This window comes from Fragaria vesca, linkage group LG6 (genome assembly GCF_000184155.1).
Source record: "Fragaria vesca subsp. vesca linkage group LG6, FraVesHawaii_1.0, whole genome shotgun sequence".
NCBI classification, from domain to species: domain Eukaryota; kingdom Viridiplantae; phylum Streptophyta; class Magnoliopsida; order Rosales; family Rosaceae; genus Fragaria; species Fragaria vesca.
The window spans coordinates 12,437,384-12,463,691 of NC_020496.1; the positions used below are offsets into that span (position 1 = coordinate 12,437,384).

The window sequence follows — 26,308 nt, forward strand, 5'->3', positions numbered from 1 at the left end:
TGCTGCTAGTCCCGGAGTGTCTCACTATCGGATCCCGAGCAGTGGTGTGGGGTTGGTAAGGGTCTGTCAAAACATTAAATGCATGTTTGCCAAATGACACTATAGGGGGGATGGAAGGACGTGCAATTAATGCACGTCGTTTCAACCCTCTCTTCTTCGAGAAGTACCTCACAGTGGGGCACGTGTCATGATCCTGCGGTGGAGCTCGACCGCTCAGATTTCCTCGTTTGTAGTTAATGGAATTTTTAATGCGAATTGGGAGGAACCGAGGCGTCCTTTCCCCCCTCTTCGTATATATGCCTTAGTCCCCCCTTCTGTCTGACATTCTTATTCAGTCCTCTCTTCGTTTCAACCCTCTCTGCATTCTCTCCTCTTTCTCTGCATTCTCTTTTTGCACTTTATGGGATCTCCTTCGTTTTCTTCGCCACCTTAAATCCAGGGTTAGGATCACAAAAAGGAGAGGTTGCTTGCACTCTTCCTGCTGCCGCCGGCGTTGCGATTGCGCGTTGCGGTCCCTTTTTTGCTCTGGCGAGCCTCCGGCCTCTAACATCTAGTGAGCACTTGCTTTCTGATTGTTTGATTTATGCAAGTTTTGCTTGATTTGGGTAGGATATGCATAGGCGTCATCTTTTGATTATATTGGGTACTGGGTTTTTTTTTTTAGTTTAAGGTTCTGCCTGAGCGTTGCTTTCCCCTTCTGGTGGCGGCGTAACTTAGTAGATCTGATAGGTCTTAAGGTTTTGCCGCCAACCCTCTTTTTTTTTTCTTTTAGGGCTAATGAATCCTCGAACAACGGACGCCAGCGTCTCCGGTTCATCTCAGCGGTCTCTCGCTAATGATGACGAAAGGATGGAAGGATATCTGCAGCGACCAACTCATAGGGTTACCACTCGGGTTGTTTCTCCCTCCGAGTCTTCTTGCTCGAGCCCCAATCACCCATTAGTTTTCGTTCAAGACAGCGGCGTAGGGGAAGTCTTCGAGGCTATCCCCATCACCTGGGTCCTACACCATTTGGAGGATGGTAGGGTTTGCGACAAGCTAGTGTCTAGTCTCACGCCTGAGGAGATCGAGCAATTCGAGGAGAAGTGGGACATTCCCACGGACATCCCGCTACGCGGACTACGTCCCGGAGAGTTAGCTTCTGCTCCTCAAGATCACTTCATCACGGTGCACGACAATATGTTTAGGAATGGGTTCTCGATGCCGCTTCCTTAATATGTGCAGTACATGTTGAGCATGCTTCAACTGGCTCCCGGCTAGGTCCCCCCGGACCAGTGGCGTCAACTTCTAGGGCTAGGGTGCCTCTACTCTTTGTCCAATATGGGGTGACCCACGATCAACGAGTTTCGCGCATTGTATCGGTTGTCATACTCAAAGAAGGCGGGGAGCTCCAGGTGCGTAAGCTTTACTGCACGGGATTACAAGTTTATCGTCACAGATTTCCCGTCCTCCATAAACAAGGAGTGGCGCGCTAAGGTAGTTCTGGTGGGCAGCTCATGACAGCGAAAGATGAGATAGCACATCGTTCCTAATTACTTCCGGGCCATAGGGGATCAAGATTACTCGTTGACGTCGGTCGAGAGGGAGTGCATCGCCCGAATTGGGGCTGTGCTAGTACATTGCAAGATGGGTAGACTGCCCAGTGGGTTCCATATCTTGCTTGTGTTGCTTTTATGTTGTTTTGTTTTTGTTTTAAATACCCGATTGGAATAATGTACTTATTGATTTTTCTTGCAGGCAAAATCTCTCAGCGTGCCCCTCGTCCTAACCGCCCGCTCGACATGGAGAAGGATCAAGATCTCCTAATGAAGCTGCTGAATGTGGGGGAAGTTGCCTCCCGCACGGAGGTGGACCTGGACACGCAATCAGTGCGTGTCTTGGAGTCCCAAAAGGTGTTGGAGGTTCCGGACGAAGCCTACGGGACCGTGGCTCCTCCACATCCTCCCGGAAGCTCCCTGGCGACAGTGAATCTTGGCAAAAAAAAGAAACGCCACCACCACTCGAAGAAGAAGGGTCAAGCTGCTCTGGACTCCCAGGTGACCTACACAGGGAAGGATGTCTCCGGGAACCTCACCCCAAACCCAAAGAGACCTAGAGTGGCGCCTGGAGGTTCTGCTCCCTCGTTGTCTCTGCTTGCCCCTCCCGTTCCTATCATATCGAAGACCCCAATCAGGCAGGTCCTCGATGAGTACGGCTGTGCGGACGAAAAGTTCGTGCGTGCTATGATCCGGGACCTAAAGGGTATTGACCTCGGCCGGGTGAGGTTCAAGGAAGGCTCCCCCGCTGAGTCCCGACAGATTGCTCAGGAGCACCTGATGAAGGTTAGTGCCCAGGTCTCCCTTTTTTTTTAACCGTTCACGTTGCTTTCTCGGCTTAACTCTTTTTTTTTTTTGGAGGCCCTCTTCGCGGTATACTCGATTGACGCCAGCGAGGATACCTTCTGAGCTGAAGTAGCAGGTGGCCAAGCTGAACGGTCATGTGAGCTTTCTTCAGACCGAGAAGGGGTCCTTGGAGAAGGAGAAGAACTCATTGGCCGAGAAGTCGGCCATGCTGCAGCTGCATGTCCAGGAGCTGGAGAACAAAGCCGATTGGGTCCCGGAGCTTGAGGCTGAGGTGGAGTCTCTGCGCCTATGACTCGAGAAGCTGTGTCCCTTGGAGGGTAAGCTGTGAGAGAGGGAGTCTGAGATCGCGGAGCTTAAGCGCCTAGTCCCCGAGCGCTGTGATCATGCGGTGGCTGAGTACAAGGCATCTCAGGAGTTTAAGGACCTACTGTAGGCTGCCCGGGATGGGGCCATCACGGAGAAGTTTAATGAATGGAGTGAGCACGGTTACCTTGACCGCCCTCGGATGGTAGCCGACCTGCTTGCTGCCAAGGCTCAGGCTCTGAAGGACGCCCAGCCTTTCCTCACTGAGGTTGCTCCCGGGACTCAAACCGTTACCGCATAGGACGAGGATGATATCGAGTCCGGGAGCGAGGACGAAGAAGAACTAGTGGACTCGGTTGAGAAGGACCAAGCTTAGGTTTTTTGTTTGTTTTGTATTCTACTAGACTATGTAATTTTTGGATTCCTCATTTTTGAACAATGGCCTCGAGCCGACTCTTGGTGATGCAAATTTTTGCCCGGTAGTCCGGTTGATATCTACCCTTTTATTTATCGGTTCACAATGGTTTTTTGTTCGATTGCCTCTTGGTGGGTCTCATTTACTTCCCCTTTTGGTGGTTTTTTTTTAGAGTAAATGCTTGTGACACCCTGTAGTTTACACCTAAAATCAGTTTTGTCCCTCACTTTTTTTTTTAAACTGGTATACCCCTATACTTTGAATTCTTGACTGATTTGCCCTTGTCGTCAATTGAACCCGTTATGTAAGACTGTTAAGTTGCTGAGATGACCGGTCCTGCGATTCCAACTCAACTAGAAACCTGCCACATCGACATAATATGTCCAATATACCCTTGACTCTATTTCCCCCCTTTATCAATCATATTTTCCCGCCAAATGAGTCAAAAATGTGTGTGTAGCTCTGTTTTTTGAGAGCTTTTCATTGAAACTGTCATTCATTCAGTGGAAGTTGAACACAAAGGGATATACTGTTTACAAAACCCAAAAATCAACATATGTAATCTCATTTCAAAATCAACAACAAACTATGAACAAGCACAAAACGGGTTCAATTGACGACAAAGGCAAATCAGTCTAGAATTCAAAGTATAGGTGTATACCAGTTTTAAAAAAAAGTAGAGAGATGAAACTGATTTTAGGTGTAAACTACAGGGTATCACAAGTATTTACTCCTTTTTTTTTATTCGATTGCCTCTTGAACCTGGTGGGTCCCCTTGGTGTACTCAAATTTTACTTTTGCTCCGGGTGTTATGAATTTAACTTCCTCATTTCTGTATTAGTTGTTAAAACATATGAAGGCATCCTCTCGAGTTGACTAGCTAATCCGGTGGGCATGATTTACAATTTCCAAACCCAACTTCGACTAAACAGGGTAAAATCTAAGGGGCTCGGTGTTCCACGGGTGCCAAGTGACTATGCCATCACGGTCCCTCAGGTAGAACGTTGCTGGGCCAACTTCCTCTACTATTTCATATAGTCCCTCCCATGTTGGATCAAGAGCCATCGGTTTTGTCATTACGCGCTTCATCACCTAGTCTCTCATGCCCAAAGGTCGAGGTCTAACCTTACTGTCATAGTGTCTGGCCACCCGCTGCTTGTACACTTGGTTGTGTAGATCGGACATTTCCCTTTTCTCCTTTATGAGGTCCATGTTCAGCTGGAGCCCCTCTGCATTAGTTTCCTCGTTATAGTTTTCGACTTTTCCTGATGGCACCGTCAACTCAATCGGGATGACAGCCTCTGTGCCGAATGCCATGCTGAAGGGCGTTTCTCCCGTTGACTCCATCGCGGCGGTCCGGATGGCCCACAATGCTTCCGGGAGCTTCTATGCCCATAACCCTTTGGCATCGTCCAACTTCTTCTTTAGCAATTTTTTGATGATCTTGTTGACTGCCTCTATTTGCCCGTTGGTCTTTGGGTGAGCCACCGATGCGAACACCATCTGGGTCCCCATGTCCTCAGTGAATTGTATGAGATTTGGGTTGTTGAACTGGGTGCCGTTGTGGGTGACGATTGTCTCCGGGACCTAGAACCTGCAGTAGATATTTTTCATGAGGAAGTTCTTTACACTGTCGATGGTTATTCGACTTAACAGTTCTGCTTCAACCCATTTTGTGTAGTAATCCACCTCCACGATGACATATTTGAACTGCCCGGGAGCTGTGGGGAGCTTCCCGACTAGGTCTGGTCCCCACTGCGCGAACGGCTATGGAGACATTAGGATCGAGAGGGCAATGGATGGGGAATGGACTTTATTAGCATGCTGGTGGTATTTGTGACATCCCGCTGATACTTTTTCCTCCATCTTTCCCATGTTAGGCCAGAAATATCCCGTTCTCAGTGCCTTGTGGGACATTGACCTTGACCCAGAATGATTGTCGCAGACTCCTTCATGGATATCCCGGAGAATGGTCTCACCTTCCTCTATGGACACACATTTAAGGTTGGGGAAGCAATAACCCCTGCGGTATAACTTGTTGTTTATCAGGGTGTATCTGGCACACCGCGACTGCAACTTCCTCACCTGTCGCCTGTTCTTCGGGCGGGCTCCTTCCTTTATGAACTCAATAATTGGGTCCATCCACGTGGGCTCCCTGGGGCCAATGGAGATGGCAAATATCTCCGAGATCGTCTTTGTAATGCTAGGCCGATCTAGGATCTCGATCTTGACCTTCTTGCGCCCTTTCTGACGGGTGCCGGTGGCTAGTCTTGCCAAAGCATCAGCATTACTGTTCTCCTTCCTGGGTACTTGGGTGACCGTTGCTGATTCAAACCTGTGCAAGAGAGCCTTTGCCAATGTCTGATAGGAATTTAGATGTGGCTCGTTGGCCTCAAAGGTCCCGCTGACCTGGTTCACCACCAGCTGCGAGTCACTAAATACCTGTACTCTCCTTACTCTTATTTCTTGTGGCAACTGTAGTCCCCCGATCAACACTTTGTATTCAGCTGCATTGTTGGATGTGGCAAACTTGAATTCTAGGGCGTACTTGTACTTGAACCCATCCGGGCTGACTAATATTATTCCCTCTCCGCTCTTGGCTTTGGTTACAGAGCCATCCACATACAGCTTCCAACTTGGCTCTGCCTCCAGAGGGGCCTTCTTCACCTCAATCTGATTACTCTAGGGAAGCCCCTCATCGTTCTTCATTGGAGTAAGCTCCGAGATGAAGTCTGCAGCCACCTGCCCTTTGATGGCTACTCTCGGCACGTAGTGTATATCAAACTCACGTAGTGTATATCAGCCTCCCGCTCGCTTTCGGCTTCTGCAAAACCTGCCGGAGCGGGCAATTAGTGAATAAGGTGATGAAATGTGCTTGGAAGTAATGTCTTAGCTTCCGAGCCGTCACGATGAGCGCCAGAGCCATCTTCTCGATGTTCGGGTACCTACTTTCTGCCAAGGTGAAACCCTTTCCCACATAATACACCGGGAGCTCGATGGCATTATCTGTCCTGATTAAGGCTGAACTCCCTGTTGTGTCGAACACTGCTAAGTACAGGTATAACATTTCTCCGGGAATCAGCTTTGACATAGGGACTGAGGCTAGATACTCTTTGATTTTCCTAAAGGCCTCCTCATGGGCCCCCAATTGATTAGCTTGAAGTGCTGACTCTTTAGCAGTTTAAAGAATGACGCACACTTGTCCGTGAGCCTGGAAACAAACCTAGCGATGGCTATTATCTTTCCTGTTAAGGACTGCACCTCGCTCCTTATCTTAGGGACCTCCATATCTAATATGCCTTGGACCTTCTCCAGGTTTGCTTCAAGTCCTTGCCTGCTTATTACATGGCCCAGGAATTTTCCCTTAGTGACTCTAAACAAACACTTGTCCGGGTTCAGCCTCATACCGTACGCGAGGACGATGTCAAAGACCGCCTGCAAGTCGCCTACATGTTTGACTGCGGTAAGACTTTTCACCAACATGTCATCCACATACACCTCCATGGTTACTCCAAGTTGTTTAGCAAACATCTTATTCATTAGGCGCTGGTAGGTTGCTCCCGCGTTCTTCAAACCGAACGACATCCTCTTGTAATAGTACACTCTTTTGTCAATGGTGAACGCAGTGTGTTCTTCATCTGCCGCGTCCATCATTATCTGATTGTATCCTACGTACGCGTCCATGAAGCTCAGCATTTCAAACCTAGAGGTGGAGTCAACGAGTTGGTCTATTCCTGGCAACGGGAAGCTATCTTTGGGGCTTGCCCTGTTAAGGTTGGTATAGTCTACACACATTCACCACTACCCCACTACTTTCTTAGGAACCATGACCACGTTGGCCAACCACTGCGGGTACTTGGCTTCTCTGATGAACTGGATTTCTAGCAGCCTCTGCACTTCTCCCTTGATGACTTCGTACTTGGCCGAATCGAATGATCTGCGCTTTTGCCTCACTAGGGGCACGCCTTTTCGGATTCCCAACTGGTGCGTCACTATCTCCCTCGAGATCCCGGGGACATCTGCATATGACCAGGCAAATGCTTTGATGTTGTCCTTCAAGAAGCGCGTAAGTTCCTCCCTCACTCTAGGGGCCAACCCCATCCCTATCCTTGCTTTCCTCGCGGGGAACTCGTCTGAGATGTAAACTAGCTCTATCTCCTCAATGGATCTCGGCCTCTTGCTCAGAATACCTTCTGCCGCAGCATTGAGTCTTGGGTCCTCGTAGGCATCCGTCGCGAGGGCCTTAGGGTTCCTTGAGATTAACACTTCCGTCCTCCTCCTTCCATTATCCTAGTCGATGGCATAGCAACCTCTTGCTGCCAGCTGATCGCCTCGGATAGTCACTATTCATGCAGGGGATGACAGCTTCATCATTAGCTTGTGCCCAACAATGCAGGCTTTTATCTTCCACAAGGCCGGCCTCCCCAGTATCCCTTTGTAAGATGAGTCACAGTCGACCACTATGAAGTCTATCCCTACCCTTAACGTGTTCCCCTCTACACCCTCCAGGATCATAAGAATGTGATCTGAGCCTAAAGGCTGTACCACGTCTCCGGAGAAGCTTATCAACGGCTCATTATCCTGCGTGAGCTTACTATTCCTCTTCTCAACGCTTGCCACGCGTTTCTGAACAACACATTCACCGATGCCCCGGTGTCAATTAGGATCTTCTTGCATAAATAATGGTCCAACTGCGCGGTGACAAAGAACGGGTCCTCGTGAGGCTGCCTGATTCCTTGCTCTTCTCCTTCTACAAATGTCACCGATCTCTAGCTTACGTTGACATGCTGATTGTAGCAGCTCCCAAAGGTAAATATCTCTCGCCTTTCTCTGATCCTTGTGCATTGCTTATTTGTCTTGTTACTCCTCCGGTCTAACCGTGCTCTCCCACGGATAGTGTTGATCGTCCCGTACACGGGAACCCCTGCCCCCTGCCGCTGACCTAACACATACTGCTACAGTTTGCCTACTTTTATCTGGCCCCTTTATCTCCCTCTTGAGCTCTACATAATTGTTTACCGCATGCGTGGCCTCCCCATGATACCCGCAGTACTTCCTAGTGTCCTCCCTGGTCAACTTTGACGGTGGGAACTTCCTTGTCGGGGGCCTTGGGATTGCACATTTGTTCTCGTTCCACACTACCTCAGGAGTTGCCGTCAAGGTTGTGAAGTTTTCTCTCGCTACGGGAGTCGCTTTTGTGAACCCGCCATCCTGGTAACCCTCTTTGCCTTTCCCCTGCGGTCCTCCCACCTGCTTGGCGGGCTTCCTACCTCCCTCTTTGTACCTCTTGCTGGGGGTGAAAGTTTGTCCCTCCTGGTCCCCTTTCCATGTTCTTACTTCTTGGATTGTTTGCCCCTAGGACTCTGTCCTCCTATCCTCCTTTCTCTTACCCGTGGATTGATCCCTTAAGTATCGTGGTCGGCTTGAACATGCCTAATTGCCATTTCCATTAGTTCATCGTAACCCCGCGGGTTTTCGATTTTTACGACAAATAAGAACTTCCCGGGCAACGCACAGGGCTTGGACGAACGCCTCTTCCGCCACTTTCATATCGAAATTCCTGACCTTGGCGGTGGCTCCTTGCCAGTGGTTCATGAAAGCTTTTAGTCCTTCACCGTGCCCCTGGTTCACCTTGAACAGCTGGGCTGTGCTTTGCCCGTCTGTACGCAATATGAAACGGTTCACAAACATATCTGCCAATTGCCTGAAATTGTTTATCGAGCCGGCCCGGGGCTCGTAAAACCAACTCAACGCTTCTCCTAATAGTGTCTCTTGAAACATGTTGCAACACACAGCATCCGTGTAACCCTTTCCATTGGTGTGGGACTTGAAGCTATTGAGAAATAGATGCGGGTCCCCTTCACCCCTGTATCTCAACTTCAGAGGCTTAGTTGCGTCTCAGCGCAAGGTCTGGGTGATGGCCCTCATGAACGGTCCCCCTCTTTCTTCGAATCCCATCCCGGGCGGGTTGTGAGCCGCTCGTCTTTCCGCTTCGTTCACTCTCGTGGTTAGGTTTACCACACTATCCCGCATGGCCACGTCTTCCACTTCCTCCTACGTGAGGTCATGCATCGTCCTGTCCGGGGTCCTTTCCCGGTCATTCCCTACGGGAGTGCAGTCATGCCTCTCACCTGATACCTCACTTCGTGCTGCAATCCTCAGCGTTCTCTCCTCGCCGGGACCCCGTTGGTCCTCCAATGTCGATCTGCTCACTTCAATCTGCCCGCTCGACTCAGCCATCGAGTCACGTTGACCTTTAGTAAAGATTTCCCACAGACGCGCCAATTGTTTCTGCAAGATCCCGTAGACCTCATAGAAGCTTTTGGCGTGATCTCTGCCCTTGGTTGTCGTTGACTAGTTACCTGTAAGAGGAGATTGACCAGGACTTTCCGGTCTTTCTCTCTCCGATTATTAATTCAGTTACGAGGTTGGTATAGTATTTAATGCTAGGAGATCTCTTACCTTCTTGGTTGACTTTGACACTGCATTTATAGGCCCGCGTGGACTTCTTTCTTGCCTGTTATACGATGTGGGACAAACATGCTGTTGTGGTTTGCATGTTTGGCCCTTTGTTGCATGCCTCCTACCCGGCCCAGACTATAGCGACCTCTAGGACGAGGCCTGCTAGGTCTGCAACGTGTTGGGCTTCTGGTAGCATTGTGGGCCGAGGAGGTATTTACCTGCTACCGACTACAGAGACATATTAGAAACAATAGAAAAAATAAAAAATTATTAGGGCCTAAAGGGCGGGCTTTTAGGGTTTTATGGTCGGGTCGGGCTTGGCCCTAAATGACTAAATAGGGTAGGGCCGGGTTTCATTTGCTTGATCCTTGCCCTACCATATTGGAAAAGGCTAAGGGTCGGCCCGCCCTATTTGAGGGTCGTGTAGGGCGCGTTTTAAGGCGGACTAAGACCGAAGGGCCAAATGATGAGGCCTAAGCAGAGGTAGTACCCTCATTACATCAATTTATGCTCGTAACAAGTGAGTCTAGAAGCACCACGTAGAAAAAAAATTAAAAAGATGTACCTAGAAAAGAGGCCAAAGCTAGTAACTAAGCCCAAAACACAACCAAGGCAACAAAGTTCTTGAATGACTAAAGTTGACATAGGAACGCTTATCATATTATCCTTAACCCTAATTGACCTCTCTCCATTTCCATATATGTTGGTGTCCTAATCACTTTCCTCTCTTGATATTTTTACAGTATCAGTTGAGAATATGTAACATTTAGTCATGTGTGAATCATATTTCTTCCTCCTTTTGATAAAGAGAGACTAATGTCACATGACGAAGCCACCATGAGTTTATCCTACCTTGTTATCTAGCTTTACCTTATAAGGTTATTTTGATTACTCTTATCTCATGGATGTTCATAGGTGACCAAGGATTTTGTGGTCACTCACCCTTATTCCTAAATTAAGGACTGGGATTAAAAGATAAAGATCGCAAATGAAAAATGATATTATTTCCCAAGATCAAGAAAAATGCACACCAAAAATTTCTATGTCTTCCGTTTTGAGCATCATTTTCTATAAAGTGGCAAATTATGTTGCACCGAAACGTCAAATTACTGATGTTTCACGTTTCAGAAACGAAACATTTTCAAAATTCCCCGAAACGCGTCTGAAACGCCTTTCCAGAGCGGAAGGATCTCGAAACATTTCTGAAACGCTCAGGGTCACCGTCTCAGGCATCCTTTAGCACAAGTCGTCGTCGTGCGTGACCTCTAAATTTGTCCAGATCTCCACAACCACAACACCGACTAGTCTGAAACACTATGGGTACTCATCTCTCTTCCTTCCTCCTAATCCTGATCCCCTTTCAAGCTTTATAATCAACCCACACCCTTTAATCCCCAAGCTAGCTTCTCTAACAAAATCATCTCATCAATTGCTCTCTATTTTATTCATATATACCAAATTTCTTAATGCACACCCCTATTTTTTAGAATCTTTTTTTAAGGGAGCCCTTCTAGTGAGGACTCTTAAGTTGAAGACTTTTCGGTTTATGGTTTAAAAGACCCAATTTTTTTTTCACATTTTGACATCTCATCCGTTTAGTTTTTAGGTTTATATGAGTATATCATTTCTACAAATTTTCACCCAAATTGGTGTTCGTTAAGATAACAAACTAGATCAAATTAATGGACGAACCAAATCTGTCAAATATGAACCGTTCAAGTTCATAATTGATAAATCACACTTATGAATGCCTTAACAATTTTCAATATAACTGAAAATTTGGAGAAATGATCTACTCATAAATACCTATAAACTGAACGGTCAAGATGTGGATATAAGATCGAAATGTGGGATAAGCCGAAAAATTCTCACCAAGTCCTCAACTTAAGGGTCCTCAGTAGAAGGGCTTCCCTTTTTTTAATACAATTATACTCATTTCTTTAAGATGAACAAAAAGAGAACTAAAGAAACAAATAAATTTCAGTTTGGATGCTAAACTCTTAAATTTCTATACATATTTACTACTTTAAGAATTGGTAGTCTGCAAGCTTCCTAGTGATATCAAATTTTCATACTATTTCAACTGATTGCAAATCTTAGATATTATTTGAGTGAGAAAATTAATAAAAATATAAAAAGTCAAAAATTATTTTGTCTCTCTTGATTGTTTGTTAAGCTTCATTTGCTTACCAATTCGATTTGATTTTAGTAGAAAAAATTGGTAGTATTAATCATAGAGCTGAGAAAATAGATCGAGTCTTTGCTTGAAATCAATTTTGGCTGAAGGCACTGAAGGCTAGGAAGAAGATGATGGGTTAAAAGGAGAAATTTTTCAATGCTCCCTAAGGACCACGTGGCAGTCTGACGTGGTCCTCCCTTGCCAATTAAATTTTAACACGTGGATTTATTACAACTAAAATATAAACTAAGGTTTTCTATATTTTGTGAAATGACCGTCATGAGTCTTTTATAAGTTTGGCCTAGGGTTTAGTGTATAGGGTGTATGGTTAGGGTATAGGGCATATATATGGTTAGGGTATAGGTTTAGGGTTTAGGGTTTAGAATTTAAAAAATCAACAAGGAACCCAAAATGATCTTTGACTAAATCGCTAAATAGATTTTCATCATGAAAATCCACATGTCAAAATTTGAATGAAATAGAGGACCACGTCAGACTGCCACGTGATTTCTCGGTTAAAAGAGTGTGTATTCAGTAAAATGAAAAGGGCATAACAAGAAGTTTGGGAAAAAAAAAATTGGATAAAAAAATTTAGAGGTATGTATCAAATATGTGTGAATAAAATTTCTCCATACTATATTTTAATTTTGACGTTTCCGCGTATTAAATTGTATCGGAAACCGAAACTCATTTCCATTTCCGTGCAACATAGGTGGCAATACTACACATAAGAAATAAGAGTGATCCACGAATAGGGATGGCAATAATCCCCAGCGGGTAGGGTACCCACGGGTATTCGACCCTAACGGGGAAGATATACGGGTATAAACGGGTAACGGGGATGGGGATCCTTAGTATTCGGATTCTTAAATCGGGTACGGGGCGGGTATGGTATTTTGATATTCGTCCCCATCCCCACCCATTAAGGATGAAAATATTATTTATATATAATTATATAATTTATTATTATATATATTTATATATAATTTATAAATAAATATTTATGTAAAAAAAATTTGTAATTCTCTTAATAAACATTTAATGGACCTTCCTTTTTATTATATATTTTTATTCTCTTAATGAAATTTACCGGTATTGTTATGTTTTAACCAAGACTTGTATTTATTTTTATTGGATTGAAGTATGAAACTTATTTATTTTGGTATTTGATTTTAATTTCATACTTTTATATAATTGTATTTCGTATTTAAAAAAAAAATTTAATTTAATACATAATTGTTAACGGGTACGGGTACGGGTATGGAAACGTAATCCCCAAAGGGTACGGGTACGGGGAATCTCCATTATCTAATTACGGGTACGGGGACGGGTACGGGGATGAAAAATGTAAAAAGGTATAGGTACGGTATTTTGATCCCCGTACCCTACCCTACCCATTGCCATCCCTATCCACGAACCAAATGAACTCTCTAGCTGTCTGAGTTTTTTCTCGTCTATAACGGTTAAACTTTTTCCTGACCAAATAGTCATCATATGCCTCTTGCTCAAAGGATCAACTTCCTCCCCGTTCTTATCCAGTCAAGTACATCTCTTTTGTGTTTAATTACTTGGCCTGGCTGCCATTGAGGATGAAACTAAATTTCCTAGTCCACATTTCTGATACTGTTGGAATGAATTCCAAGCTGCAGTTTATCATGTACCTAAACGAATCCTTTACTGTCTGAATTTTAAGTAGCATATATATAGTCACGAACAATTATTAGCTGGTTCATAGTCCTGCAGAAATTATGTCTGCCTTGATTACAACAGGTTGAGCCAACTTAAAAGTTCTAACCCGGAGCTTAGCAATTTTGAGTACTTTCTGTGTGTATGGTCTAGTAACAAAAAACCTATGAGAATGCACCCTTTGTTTATGGTTTTTGTTAGTGTGAGACTGTGAGTGTGTGACATACAGATCAAACTTAATGATGAAGAACAATTTATGCCAGTGAGAGAAAATCTCATGTTTCTACTACTGCAGAGTGTTCACACGACTTTATAACATGTAACTTGTAAGAACCGGCTGTGGATGAAGGAAAGACTGTTACATCACACGGGAGACAAAATTTGGATTCTGTAAAATTTGGATTCTGTAAGAGCATGGTAAGAAAATAGTCCATCTTTCTTATGCAGCTGGAACCAGGGATTCTGGAAAACCCAATCGCAATGAATCCGGTGAAAGAGAGGCAACTGGAGTTGATTATTTGCTACTAGATTGGGGACTCTTCAACAGAACGCACAGAAGTGACAGAACCAAAGAGTTTGATATACATTTACCAAAAAAGATACCAAGAACCATATCCATGTTGTTAATCAAAAATGAATAAAATTTATAACGAAGCTTCAATAAAGGTACAATTGTCGTCAACATGTCATGTGTATAAAACACAAATCAGTCTTAGAGAATTAAAGAAACCAATCCTAAGAATTACAAGGCATAATGCAGAAGAGGCCTAAAACTCACTTTAGAACCCTCATTTCCTAAACTGAAACACCCTGCTGATTCTTAACTCAAAATCCTTGTTCTGCCTTCAGAAACCAAAGATTATCAGTAAAACCCGAAAAATCCTAAACCCGAGCAAGCACTACTCAAAATCAGTCAATTCAATTACATACATTTAGCAACAAAGAGGGCAATGAATCAAACCATTCTCATTGCACTCACCACATTTGACCATCTTCTTTTGCGCCTCATCCAAAACCTTGCAGCTTCCATTGCACTCCACACACATCACAAACCTCATTCCAGCACAACCTTGGCACCCAACAAGCGCTTTCGGGATCCCATCGAACAAAACCCCAAGCTTACCTTCCTCCTCCAACTTCACAATCTCATCAGCTCCGCCAATCAACCTCCCCTTCACAAACACAAGCGGTACCCTAACCTCTTTGCTCCCCATTAGCCCCCTTATCTCCTCCTTAAACCCCGAATCCATCGATATATCCCTTTCGAGCACGCGAACAAGGTGTGACTCCACAATTGACCTCACATTGTTGCAATCCTCAAATGTCTTCCTAATCCCTCTCAACGTAGTAGTGTAAATAACAACCGCATTTTCGCCACCGGGAGGGCATTTCTTCTCAAACAACTTCAGCATAGACTCAGAATCTCGGGTACAATACCTCATCTTTCGTGTCTTGGGCGAAGGCAAGACCACCCTCTTGATCTGCTCTTCTTCTTCAAACATTTCCTTCTCATAAGAAGCAACCAGTTCTGGATCAAACAGGGGACTAATACTCTTCCTCCTCGACGAATCACTCCCGAAACTCCTCCTTTGTGCAGAAACCGGAGACCCTTTCACCGCCGGACTCATATTCAGCGCCTTCTTGCAAGAATTCTCCGACCCAATATTCGATTTCACCCAACCTTTGGGACTATACCCTCTCCCCTTATTCTCCTTCCCCCCAAATCGCCTCCCCTTCATCGGCGATCCCAACTGGTTCAGCATCTTCAACGGACTCCTCGCATCGAAATCCACAAACCCGCGAAGAACAGATCGTGACTTGGGACTACTCCTCTTAACCGGCACCGCTTCCTCAAGCCCCTCCATCAGTTCCCACGCATTGATAACTTCCGGATCTTCCTTTTTCGGAGAAGATTGCTTAAGAGTGGCCTCGGAAACAACAATAGGGTCCTTGTCGAGATTGAGAAGGCCATAAGTGCTGGAAGTGAGGGAGACGACGTGGTTGAGAGCGCCGTGGGTGATGATTACTTCTTCTCTGAGATCATTCTTGAACAGTTTGGATGAGACGCAGCCCATTTCAAGTGGGGGGTTTCTTGGTCTGATATTGCTGGATTTTTCTATCTGGGTTCTTTGTTTTGGTGGTGGGTTAGATTGGAAGGGTGAAAAGGAGGAGGAAAAAGATTAAGTGGAGGTTACTGTTTCTCAATCTCCAACGGTTACCTTGGCTCTTTGTCTGCCAACGGGCTTCAACGGTCTGAAAATTCGAATCCTGATTCAGGGGATTTTTGTTAGAAGCCCATGTCGTTTTTTTTATTCGTTTTTTGTGCCCGTTAGTTTTTGTAATTTTTAATTTGACCCGTCTTGATTGTGTGTTGCTCGTTGTGCACCTTTTGTTTGATCGTGTTTGTTCTTTGTTTAATGGAGAAGACCACGTAAGAATCCATTATCTTGCTCTTTTGTTTAAACACAATTTATCGTGCTATCTCTATAGATGAATATGTTGCTCCTAAGAAAGAAGTTTTGATTATGTTTGTTTATTTGTGATTCAAGAGCTTATTTTTACCGTAAGTTTTTCATTATGGCTACTGTTAGGAGCAGTAAAGAAGGATAAGGATCCTCTCCTTGTATGTAGTTTTGATGTTATAGCTAGGGTGAGAGTGAGATAAGAACAATCAAGAAATATGTTTAGATGAAGAGAGCTTATTTTTTTACTATAAGTTCTTTTTTTGGAAATTTTTATAATGTGTTAATGCATGTAAATGATATGATGCATTAATTTTGTAAATTGAGTCCTCAAACTAGTAATATTAGTCCTTGAAGTCTTAAAACTAGTAATATTAATCCTCGAAGTTGTAATTTGAGTCCTTAAAGTTATAAAATTTTCTAGTTACAACATTAGTCATCATATGCCTTTAAAGCGATAAATATGTGTTTAAAATGGTAATTGAGTCCTCAAATTGATTAAAAAAAAGTTGTTACAACTTTGAGGACTCAATTACCAGTTTAAGGGCAAATGAGAACTAATATTGTAAGTTGTAACTAATATTTTTTTTTTACAACTTTTTAATGACTCATATTACAACTTTGAGGACTAATATTAATATTTTGAAAACTCATTTTACAACTTGAGGACAAAGTTGATATATCACATATATTAACACATTCTAACCTTAGCCCTTCTAGAAGTTGATAGAGAAATGAAGCTTATAAGGAAATGTGAGACAAGGACAGTAAGGAAATGTGAGACTATATTATTGAAGAACATGTGTATAAGAATGTATACGATTAATATTGTAAATCACTGTATGAATAAATACGATTGATTCAATTCGAAGTTCTACAAAGGAAAATGTCGAAATGTGTTACCACTTACCAGTGTACTCTAGGGCTTCAGGCATGTATAGTAAAGCAACATTGCAGCAGACATAAATGTTTTTGTTTGTATGTATGGATTTCTTGCAAGATGAATAGCTAACCTAGCAAACATCCAACACAATTGTTATGCGCCTTTTTCTTTAATTTGTTGATGTCTTTGTTTGTTATGAAGTTGAATTTGCAATATCAAAATTGATAAATATAAAAGAATCAAAGTTCTAAACGAATATCGGTTAGCGCGCAATGGCTTTTTTAGGGGCTGGCTTCTTCAAGCATAACCCAACCTATACAAGGTGCTGCTCGCTTTCTCTCAGCCACTAGTGGCTTATGTAGTGATCGGCATTCCTACGTGCTTCTCCTTGCCCCCATCCAAACGTGACCTTTGGGTGTTGTCGTGACACTTTGGTTATGAAGGTTGTCGGTGTCTAGGTTTATGGATGGATTCAGTCAGCGAAAGTCTCTCAAACCCAATCAAAATCAACAACATGGCGTAACGCTTGGGGAAGATCAGCATGTTATCCTAGAGTAACTTTCATAAAGTTTTATATGGCGTGACTACTAAGATAAAGCTTTGCAACGCAGACAACTCTATAATCTATACTACCAACAATTGTCGAATGCAATCATATTATTCACTAACCAAAACGTGCTATAAAAAACGAAACCTAAAGAAACAAAAACAAAAATTAAAATCTCTCAAACTCACCCCTAATCAAGAAAAAGAACCACTAAAAGGATTGTCTAACACCTAGAGACCCAAATGGTGTACGTTTCGACAAATCCAAACAGTTAATGGCTCATTCAAGACTAGAGAAAAGTAAGGAATGAGCAGGGCTTATTTATTCCAAGAAAAGCTAAAAAAACTAACCCTCCCCAAAGGGATAGCCTCCTCAAGTTCCAAAGAAAGTGTCGTCAAAACCAGTTTTGGTTTATTCTGAATTCCACGAGGGCGTCCCCTCTTCTTTTTTCCCTAAAATAACTGGCACATAATTAAACTAACTCACCATGTTCAAATTCCGGAGGTATAACCGCTAAGCTAGGTTGTTTTCCGGCCCACACCGATGCCATTTATGCACAGCCGAAATCTTGGTTTTATCAAGTTCAGGCCCATTCAACTCCAGCCTAGTAGTTGCAAGCCCAAAAGAGAGCTACCCAACCCAATTTTACGACCACCGAGTCCAGCCCAAAAGACCCCAGGCCCAGCTCATCATGCAAGTCAGTGGTCAACCCTATTTTAAAATTAGGGTTTCCCATCGACTTTTGCGGGATTGAGCCGAGGCCTAACGCCGCCGTGTTCTCTTCCTCCGCAACCACGATCTCCATCCTGGCACCTGTGAACCCTCATTCTCTGTCACATCAGCCATCACCACCACCCCGTAAGATGCCGACAACGGATTCAAGCCCATGTCGCAGACTGCACTATCGTGACTGAACAAACCACATCCCGGCAAATTCGATGGCATTTTTTCAAGCTTAAACTCCATATTCACAATGAATTTTGGCGAGAAATTGAAAACCCGGCCGGTGGGGATTAGCTGACGAACGTCCAATAGCACGCGGACCTTCTGGATCTTCTACTTCCGCTGCACCACCCTCTTCAATTCGTACAAAAACCCCAAGATTGTTTCCAATGTGCGCCAAGTTTCGCTTGTTCTTCATCGCCATCCTCGGCCCAGTCACGGAGAACCAAGCCTCTGGATGGTTCAAGGAAAGCCTGTAAGGGCTGAGTCCATCGTAGTCTACCAAAACAATAATGGATCCGCCATAGTACCACGGCCCGCCGCCAAGGAATTGGTCTTTCTCCTCCTTGTTTTTGAACTAGAAGATGAAAATGCTGGGCTCCTCCTCCCTGTTTCTTCTCTTCCACCTTAGAATGATACCTCTTCATCGAAAAATCTCTAGGTAGAAATTTTTCTCTAAGAAGACCTTTTTCATCTTCCTCCATGTTCGAACAGGCTCTTTACCTTGCATCTTTCTTGCTCTTTGCAAATTATCCCACCAATCGGCAATAGCGCTCTTGTGATGGTTAGAAACAATCTTACTCTGCTTGTGTTCTGAAACCTCCATGATCTCAAAAAATCTATACACCTCATCTAGCAAATCTAGAAAGTATGCATGTAACAAGAAAAATAAGGAATATCTGCCGTAGATTTGAAAACCTGATTAGCAATTCGATTTTGCCCATTGGATTCTCCTCCTCGACGTCACTTGTAGTTGTTGACATTCGTTCGAAATTCTCTTATATGAGCTTAAATGATGTTAATAGAAGCAGTTATCTGAGTGAAAAGGCAATCCAAATCTGCTCTTATAACTGGTTCATAGGCCATGAATAATCAAGTAGATAAAAGAGACAAGAGAAACCCGCTCTAATATCCTCTCCTTTAGACTTCAAATTCCAGCAACTGCGGTCGTGAAGAGTGGGATCATCACAGGTTTGCTCACGTAGAGCATTCTGCTACACAGATAAAAGAAGGTATCGTTGTCTCCTGTCAAGCTCGCATGCTCCTCTCTCACAACCCATGATCGACGGCTAGAAGCCTAGAACCCACCGCCATCACATAGCAAATCTCGGTCAAAGTCACCTCTGCTAGAGAAACCCTAAATAGAAGAGCAAAAGCCGACTTTTTTTTCAATTGACCTTAAGATGGCAGAGTTTCATTTGCCCTTCGAATATCAAGTTTTTTCGTTCTTTAGATAAATAAAAATAATAATTGAAATATATTAGTGGTGCACAACATTACCAAAATCTTAAATTCAAATATAAGTTCCCTCTTCTTCTTTTCTTCAAAGATAAAGGTATTGATAGTGCAGTGCACAAGATCACTGATTGAGTTTCGTATCTTAATTGATTTAAAATCTCTAAGTTGCGTGACATTACAATGATGATTATGATTATGTTGGGAGCGTCATTGCTCCAATATAGAGTTGGTACGTATAAACAATAATTAGGGGTGGAAAGATAGGCAAAACAAAAACAAAGGGGAGAAAGGTTAACTAAAGAATTGATCTTATATCACACGAGTCTTAGGTTTTCCAAAGGTACCAGCATATATTGCATGATGTTTAATTTTGGACCTTTAAAGAATCGATCGCTTTCTCCTTTTAGGCAAAGCAAAACCATTGTGATGTATGAAACACATCCACAATATACGAAGGATGGATCATCTAGAAACCTTTATACTACACGCATATGGTGTACCTCAGAAACTTGATGCGACTATATTACCAATGCCCTTAAAGTGTAGTGGTGCCACTGCTTTTGACGTCTGTGCCTGATCGAGAAACAGCAAAGGTGATATTCTCTATTTCTAAATTGCCTTCCATAAGGTTGACAAAATGTACCTTATACTTACATCTAAAAAGAATTACTACTCTAATCGTAATATTTGATTGTCAACTACTGTACCAATTTGAATCATGTTATCATGTCGTATTTACCAATCAATCGATCAACTTAATGTTATTCTAGAGTCCCGTTATTAAATACGAAGATAGATAAGTTACTCTCTATTTTGCTTGATAACAAGAGTGTAGATGATCGATTTCACTTCCTAGTTCGTGTTTGAAGCTCAACGTTTTAAATTAGTATCAAACTAAACAAAAACAAGTTCAATCAAAATCGATGAGTATAACGTATAGTACTTGGCTTTTCATAAAAAATATAAATAAAAATAAAAAGAATTAGGCAAGGTCTTTTGTCACAACTTTCTAATTAGATATCCCATCGGGAAGAGAGAAAAAAAAGAAAAAAAAAAACTTTCTAATTATATATTCATGTGTGTTTCAATCACACGACATAGAACCAAGAGCGGTCTAGTCTAATTAAGCAGACAAACACAATGCTCCATACTCGTGTTTCCAATTAAGCGATTAAAGCAAGTTACCAAAGTAAGTATTTTGTGTTACTGTGTTTGTTCTTATACGTAGCACAGTATAGTAAAAAACCCAGATTCTTAGATTAGTTTATAAATAAAGCTAAAGCTTCGAGTTCATTCCCATATCGATCCTCTAGAAGCTTAATTACCAAAAGAAGATGAAGACGAAGGTGCTCACGTATAACAACTAATTGGTTAATTCATATATGGCGGCTGTCTTCTGCTTTACTCAGATTAGGGCTCATAACCCGGAAGAAACCCTTTACGTAATATCTTAATCTTCAGGTCTCTTTCTTCTCTTCGTCTTCATCTCCAAAACCTCCAAAACCCAGGACTTCAAACATTGGCAACTTACAGTCCCCACTCTTTCAACTTTTCATTATTTTACTTTAACACTGGCTCGGCTTTGCTAAGCCTGGTCTTAATCCAGGCACTAATTATCCAGGGTTTGATTAGGTTTAACAACCAGCTAGCTCGATCACTCTCTCGCTCCCTGGTATACTTGATTGGTTGTTTCTATCTCAATTTGTACTGTTTCCTTCACTCTTATTTGAGAGGAGAGGATACGTTTAATTAAGCTACAAATATATATTAGGATCGAATCGTCACGTAGGATTGATTATCAAAACCAATCATGTAGCTAGCTTTATTTGGTACGTGTTGGAATATATGGTTGATCGAACACCGTGATATTTGGTAGGTGGGTATATATATTTGCGCAGCATCTCTCAAACCAATCTTGGGATCTTTATAATTGTTACATAAAGATATTGGGTGGTTACGAAACAGTCCATAGTTGTTACGTATTGCTGGAAATTAAATTAGCTATATGACATTCTCCTGTATATGCATCTATATGTATATTGTTCAAAGAGAAAATTGAATTCGAAGCACACGAAATTTCAGGAGTAACAAATGATCCTTTTATGTATGTGTTCCTGATGATGGGATAGATCGATCATATGCGACATGGCAAACTACATGATAGATATATATGAAAAGCAGACATGAAAACCTAAACACATGCAATCATGCATGGATGCTTCTTCGATTAATATGCTACTAATTCATGATTCTGTTTCTTTTTTTCCCCCTGATTTTAGGGCAACCAAATAGAGATCCATGCCATTATGCTACAAATTGACCAACCATCTGCATGCCGGCCTCACTTCATGTTTAAGAGATTTGTCTGTTCATCATATAGTTAAAGTTTCATTTGAGTTTTGTACCCTAATTTGTTACTAGGGTACGAAACCCATATGAGATTTGGGTACGAAACCCAGATGAGAGTGCAAATTACAACACTTTGTCATTGATCTAATTGTCATGACGAAGAACATGCATGTTCATCAAGTGAAGTGATGCTCGAGCAATCCAATTGTCATTATCTAGAAGAAGGCGGTGGCATATGTATGTCCAAGCAGCTCAAATCTATTGGAGTTAGTCCTGGGAACAACCGGACAAGATTGCACATCTGATCGACTTGGATCACTAGAGCGCGCAGATGAATAATATATATGCTGCAACTAGTTGTCATGCTAATTTTTTTCCTTGAAATAATTGATTTGTTTTTGTTTTGTTTGTAATCGTTAGATTTGGTCATCAGTTGATTTGAGACCTTGGAAATTATTTTCTTTCTTTTTCTTAATTAAATGATTTATGATGCGTGTATTATTTCCAGGAATTCCAGCTGCTTGTGAACTTCACTACTCCCATTTCAATATCCCATATAACAAAAGTGTTGAAACCTAATTAAGTTTAGCAAAGTTCACATGATACGTAGACAAGAGGTTATGTTAATGTGTAATGTTTTCTTATCCTACAAATATTTTTCAAGAATCAATTACGTTCCCCTTCTAAGCTTTTACTCTGGTCCTCTTAAAATGCATGACTAGCTTGGTCCAGTATAATAATTATATGTCATAATGTCAACATGAAACTTTTGCGATATTATCAAAACAAATGCATGCATTATATTAACATAATGTTAGGTGAATCATATTACTACGTACCTACAATATGTAATTCACCTTGTGTGACAGCTGATGTTACATGACCAACTTATTTAAATGAAGTTATTTGATCGGTTAAAAGATGTGATTGATTATCTACTACATCAATTTCTTACGGATTTAAAGACGTGATCTGTTAATTTGTGAATTTGTGATTTATTTCTGATGGACGGACTAGAGTTAAGTTCAATGATCAACTTGAATTTTTTTTAAAGCAAACCTTTATAAGTTAGAATTGATGTCCGAAAACTTTGTGCTAAAGTCTCTAATATCTTGCAAAATTTCCTAGTAAATGAAGTACGAAAGCAATGTGAATAAAAACCTGGCCTTCTTATTTGTTTTCAATCGTTGATTAGAAAATGAATAACGTTAATTTTCCTCAAAACGTCCTACAAAGTCCACCAAGATTATGTCTTTAGCAAGTTTGAAACCATTTGGACTCTTGTAAGATGTATATGTAGGGTCTTGATTAATTAGTTTCTTTTGGAGCTTAATAATTACCATGGTCGTAGATTTCTTGAGTCATTTTCTTGTCCCAAATAAAACTCATATACGACCGATGTTACTATATATCTATCATCTTCATTTGTGTTTCATCTTTGACACTTCTCCATTGTCTTTGCTCTATTAGGTAGTTCAATGACTTCAATCAGTTTGAAACCAAAATGTGTTAGAAAAACAGTGTCACTTACTTAAGAATTGTCATGTAAATGGATTGAATTCATATGAGTTTAAGAAACTATCATCCAAAAACTAGTAGTGAGTAAGTTACTAACTAACTGCCCCCGCTAATCTTGCACATCAGTAACAACTCAAGCACGAGTTTAATTTAAAGAGCCAACAGCCAAGCCGATTTAAAGCCAACCCAAGCCAAAGCCAAGCACAAGTAAACCAAATATTAAGTTCCATTAATAAAATAACAAAGTTTAATTAGAAAAATAGAAACCTAATTAAAGCAATCATCTCCTACTCGTTTCGCACCCTCTGCTAGTCAGCTTTGCTTTCGTCTTATTTTGACGAACCAAAAGATCTCTCTCTTTTCCTTCCCACATGGTAGAAGAGTTAACCGGTAAAACAGTAAAAAAAAAAAAAAAGCTGTATAATTTTACCACTCCTCTCAACTCTCGGAGACTTGAAGCTTCCATAAACACAACCACCTCTCTCTCTCGTTTATATATAAAACCCTTCCTCTCTTTCACACCTTCATCTTCTTCTTCAACCTTCTCTCTCTCTCTCTCTCTCTCTCTCAGATTTTCTTTCCTCTTCAATTCTTCCGCGTTATGCCACAAGTCGATTTGGAAACCCTAGTTACCGCCTGCGCCGGCGGCTCCATGGATCGCAAAATCGCCTGCGAGTCGCAGGCCGACGCCGCCGAGAAGGACCTGCCGGAAGACGACGCCAACCCCGACGACCCGGTTCTCCCGGCGGACTTCCCGCCGGAGTCGTTCTGGCTCTCCAAGGACGCCGAGTACGACTGGTTCGACCGGAACGCCTTCTACGAGAGGAAGGACTCCACCAAAGGAAACAACTCCAGCTCCACCAACCTGCATCCCAATTCGAACAACAATTCGCAGCGATTCTCGATGAACTTGAAGTCCAAGGCGGCCATTATTGGCCTCCCCAAGCCGCAGAAGACCAACTACGCCGATACGAAGCACCGCCGGAACTGTAAGGCCGGCAACGGGCGGCTGTTTCCGAAGCGGTCCGGATCGGTCGGGAAATCGACGGACGGGTCGATGATCGAGCCGTCGTCGCCCAAGGTCTCGTGTATGGGGAGAGTCAGATCGAAGCGGGACCGGAAGCGGCGGTGGAGGAACCGCCACCAGCAGCGGTCGTCGATAAACGACACGTCGTCGTCGATGGAGAAGTCGGTTAAACCGGCGGAGAGACGCAAGTTAGGGTTTCTAGCGAGCTTCCGGGGCCTGTTTCGGCACGGGCGACGTGATAAGTCGAAGAGTGACGTCCACGCGCCGGACTCGCCGCCGAGGCGGAGCAGCGTGGCGAGGAGAGCTGCGTTCGATTACGAGACGGCGTCGTGCGACTCGTTCCCGAGGCAGAGCACGGAGAGCGAACCGCCCGGCCTAGGTGGGATGAAGCGGTTCGTGTCGGGTCGGAGATCCGGGTCCTGGGTCGGGGAGCACGGCATCGACGTCGCGTAAAGAGCGAGCCCGGCTCGGGAATCGAGATTTCTTGATCCGACGGCGATCGTTGGGCCCCGCTCGGGAAGCAAATTGCGTGCGTGGCGGTCGTGAATGGCAGTCTAGAAGGCGGGGCCCGCTTTTCCTCTCTGTTCGTCGTTGGGATGACGTGGCACGTTGAATAAAACGGTTTTCGCTCCACCGGGGTTTGAGAGGTAAAAAGGAAGTCTCGTTTACCGCTTTTGCCGTTTTCTGCATTTCGTTGTCGTTTGTTTTTGTCCATTTTGATTTTTAGACGACGCGGGTTATTGTAAATAGACATGTTTTTGGGAGTGAGCAGTTGTAAATTTGCTTGTAGTTTTGGGTAATAAGAAATTTTACTGATTAGATTGGTGTGAAAATTAAATTTGAATGCTTTTTACCGTGAGATTAATTTGGGATACAGTGGTGAAAACCTGTTGTAGCATGTGGTGGATCACATTGACCACATGTGTCTTCAATGGAGGTGTTCTCGCCTAACCGCAATACAAGTTAGAGTTGTCTTTACTCACTTTTTCAGATATGATGCCTTTCTTCATTATTGTACTAAGGAGATGGTGAGGGCCTGAGATGGAGATGGTGAGGGAGAACACCCTTTTATAATTAAACTTGTAATCTCTCCAAAAAAGAAAACAAATAGAATCACAAAGTTATTGCAATCTAATGGCAAGTCCGACACAGACCTTTGAAAATGAGAAAGATTTCCTTTATTTGGGAAGAAAAGAGAAAAGCAAAAACTTCATTAATAGAACATATCAAACTACTCCAACAAGGGATGATCTACTCGTATCCAAAAGTAGAACATACATATAGTTATAGATGCCACAAGGGATGATTTATCACATTTATCGGCATTTTTGTGGGATACGAACTAAAATGATCAACGTATCACAAGAGTTTCGATACCTCATTACAAACCATATTACGAAACTGTCAGTTTATGCACAAGTATAGTGTCCCGTTACATTAATGTTGGTGATAAGAAATAACATCAAAATTAAAACAATTCGTCATTGAGGATGAAACCAAAATGATGGCATGACCACTCTACAAAGATTGCAAGAGCCCTACACCTTTGCTTAATAAAGGAGAGACTTAGACTACTAACTAATTCAAATAATGACGTGAGAAGCTCTACACACATATAGCTGCATGTATACACTGCAACCACCATTCGTGTCAAGTGTTTATTTCAAAAAAAAAAAAAGTCATATCATTACTCTTATTGATGTCATAATTTGGTTTGACAACGAAACTTGACTTTTCAACCCATTCCACATAGGAAGCGTTGAAATGTCAAAGAGCCACGTATGACTCTAACTTTTCAACGCACCCAAAAGTGTCTTGGCATGTCACCAAGTGGTTACCTCACCTTCTAGCTAGCATGGTAAGATTAGAGCATATTGTGACCTAATCATTAGAGAAGTATAGTCTAAATCAATGGCGGATCTAGAGTCTAAAAGTTAGGTGAGCGGAAAAAGAA

General features: G+C 42.7%; 3 protein-coding genes across 3 annotated transcripts; 1 reads left to right on the forward strand and 2 right to left on the reverse strand.

The window, feature by feature from the left end:
* Positions 1-4,446: 4,446 nt before the first annotated feature.
* Positions 4,447-6,151, reverse strand: LOC101309858. Its single transcript, XM_004305285.1, has 4 exons — positions 5,894-6,151; positions 4,915-5,742; positions 4,690-4,827; positions 4,447-4,647 (listed from the first exon to the last, which is right to left on the reverse strand). Exons 1-4 carry the CDS (start codon positions 6,149-6,151, stop codon positions 4,447-4,449), a joined length of 1,425 nt encoding a protein of 474 aa, XP_004305333.1.
* Positions 6,152-14,319: 8,168 nt separating this feature from the next.
* On the reverse strand, positions 14,320-15,462 carry LOC101310146 (uncharacterized protein At5g39865-like). Its single transcript, XM_004305286.1, has one exon. It carries the CDS (start codon positions 15,460-15,462, stop codon positions 14,320-14,322), a length of 1,143 nt encoding a protein of 380 aa, XP_004305334.1.
* An 8,412-nt stretch (positions 15,463-23,874) lies between these two features.
* LOC101291844 lies at positions 23,875-25,760 on the forward strand. The gene has a single exon (XM_004302934.1). The coding sequence runs from the start codon at positions 23,929-23,931 to the stop codon at positions 24,805-24,807; it is 879 nt and encodes a 292-aa protein (XP_004302982.1). The 5' UTR covers positions 23,875-23,928; the 3' UTR covers positions 24,808-25,760.
* Positions 25,761-26,308: the final 548 nt, after the last annotated feature.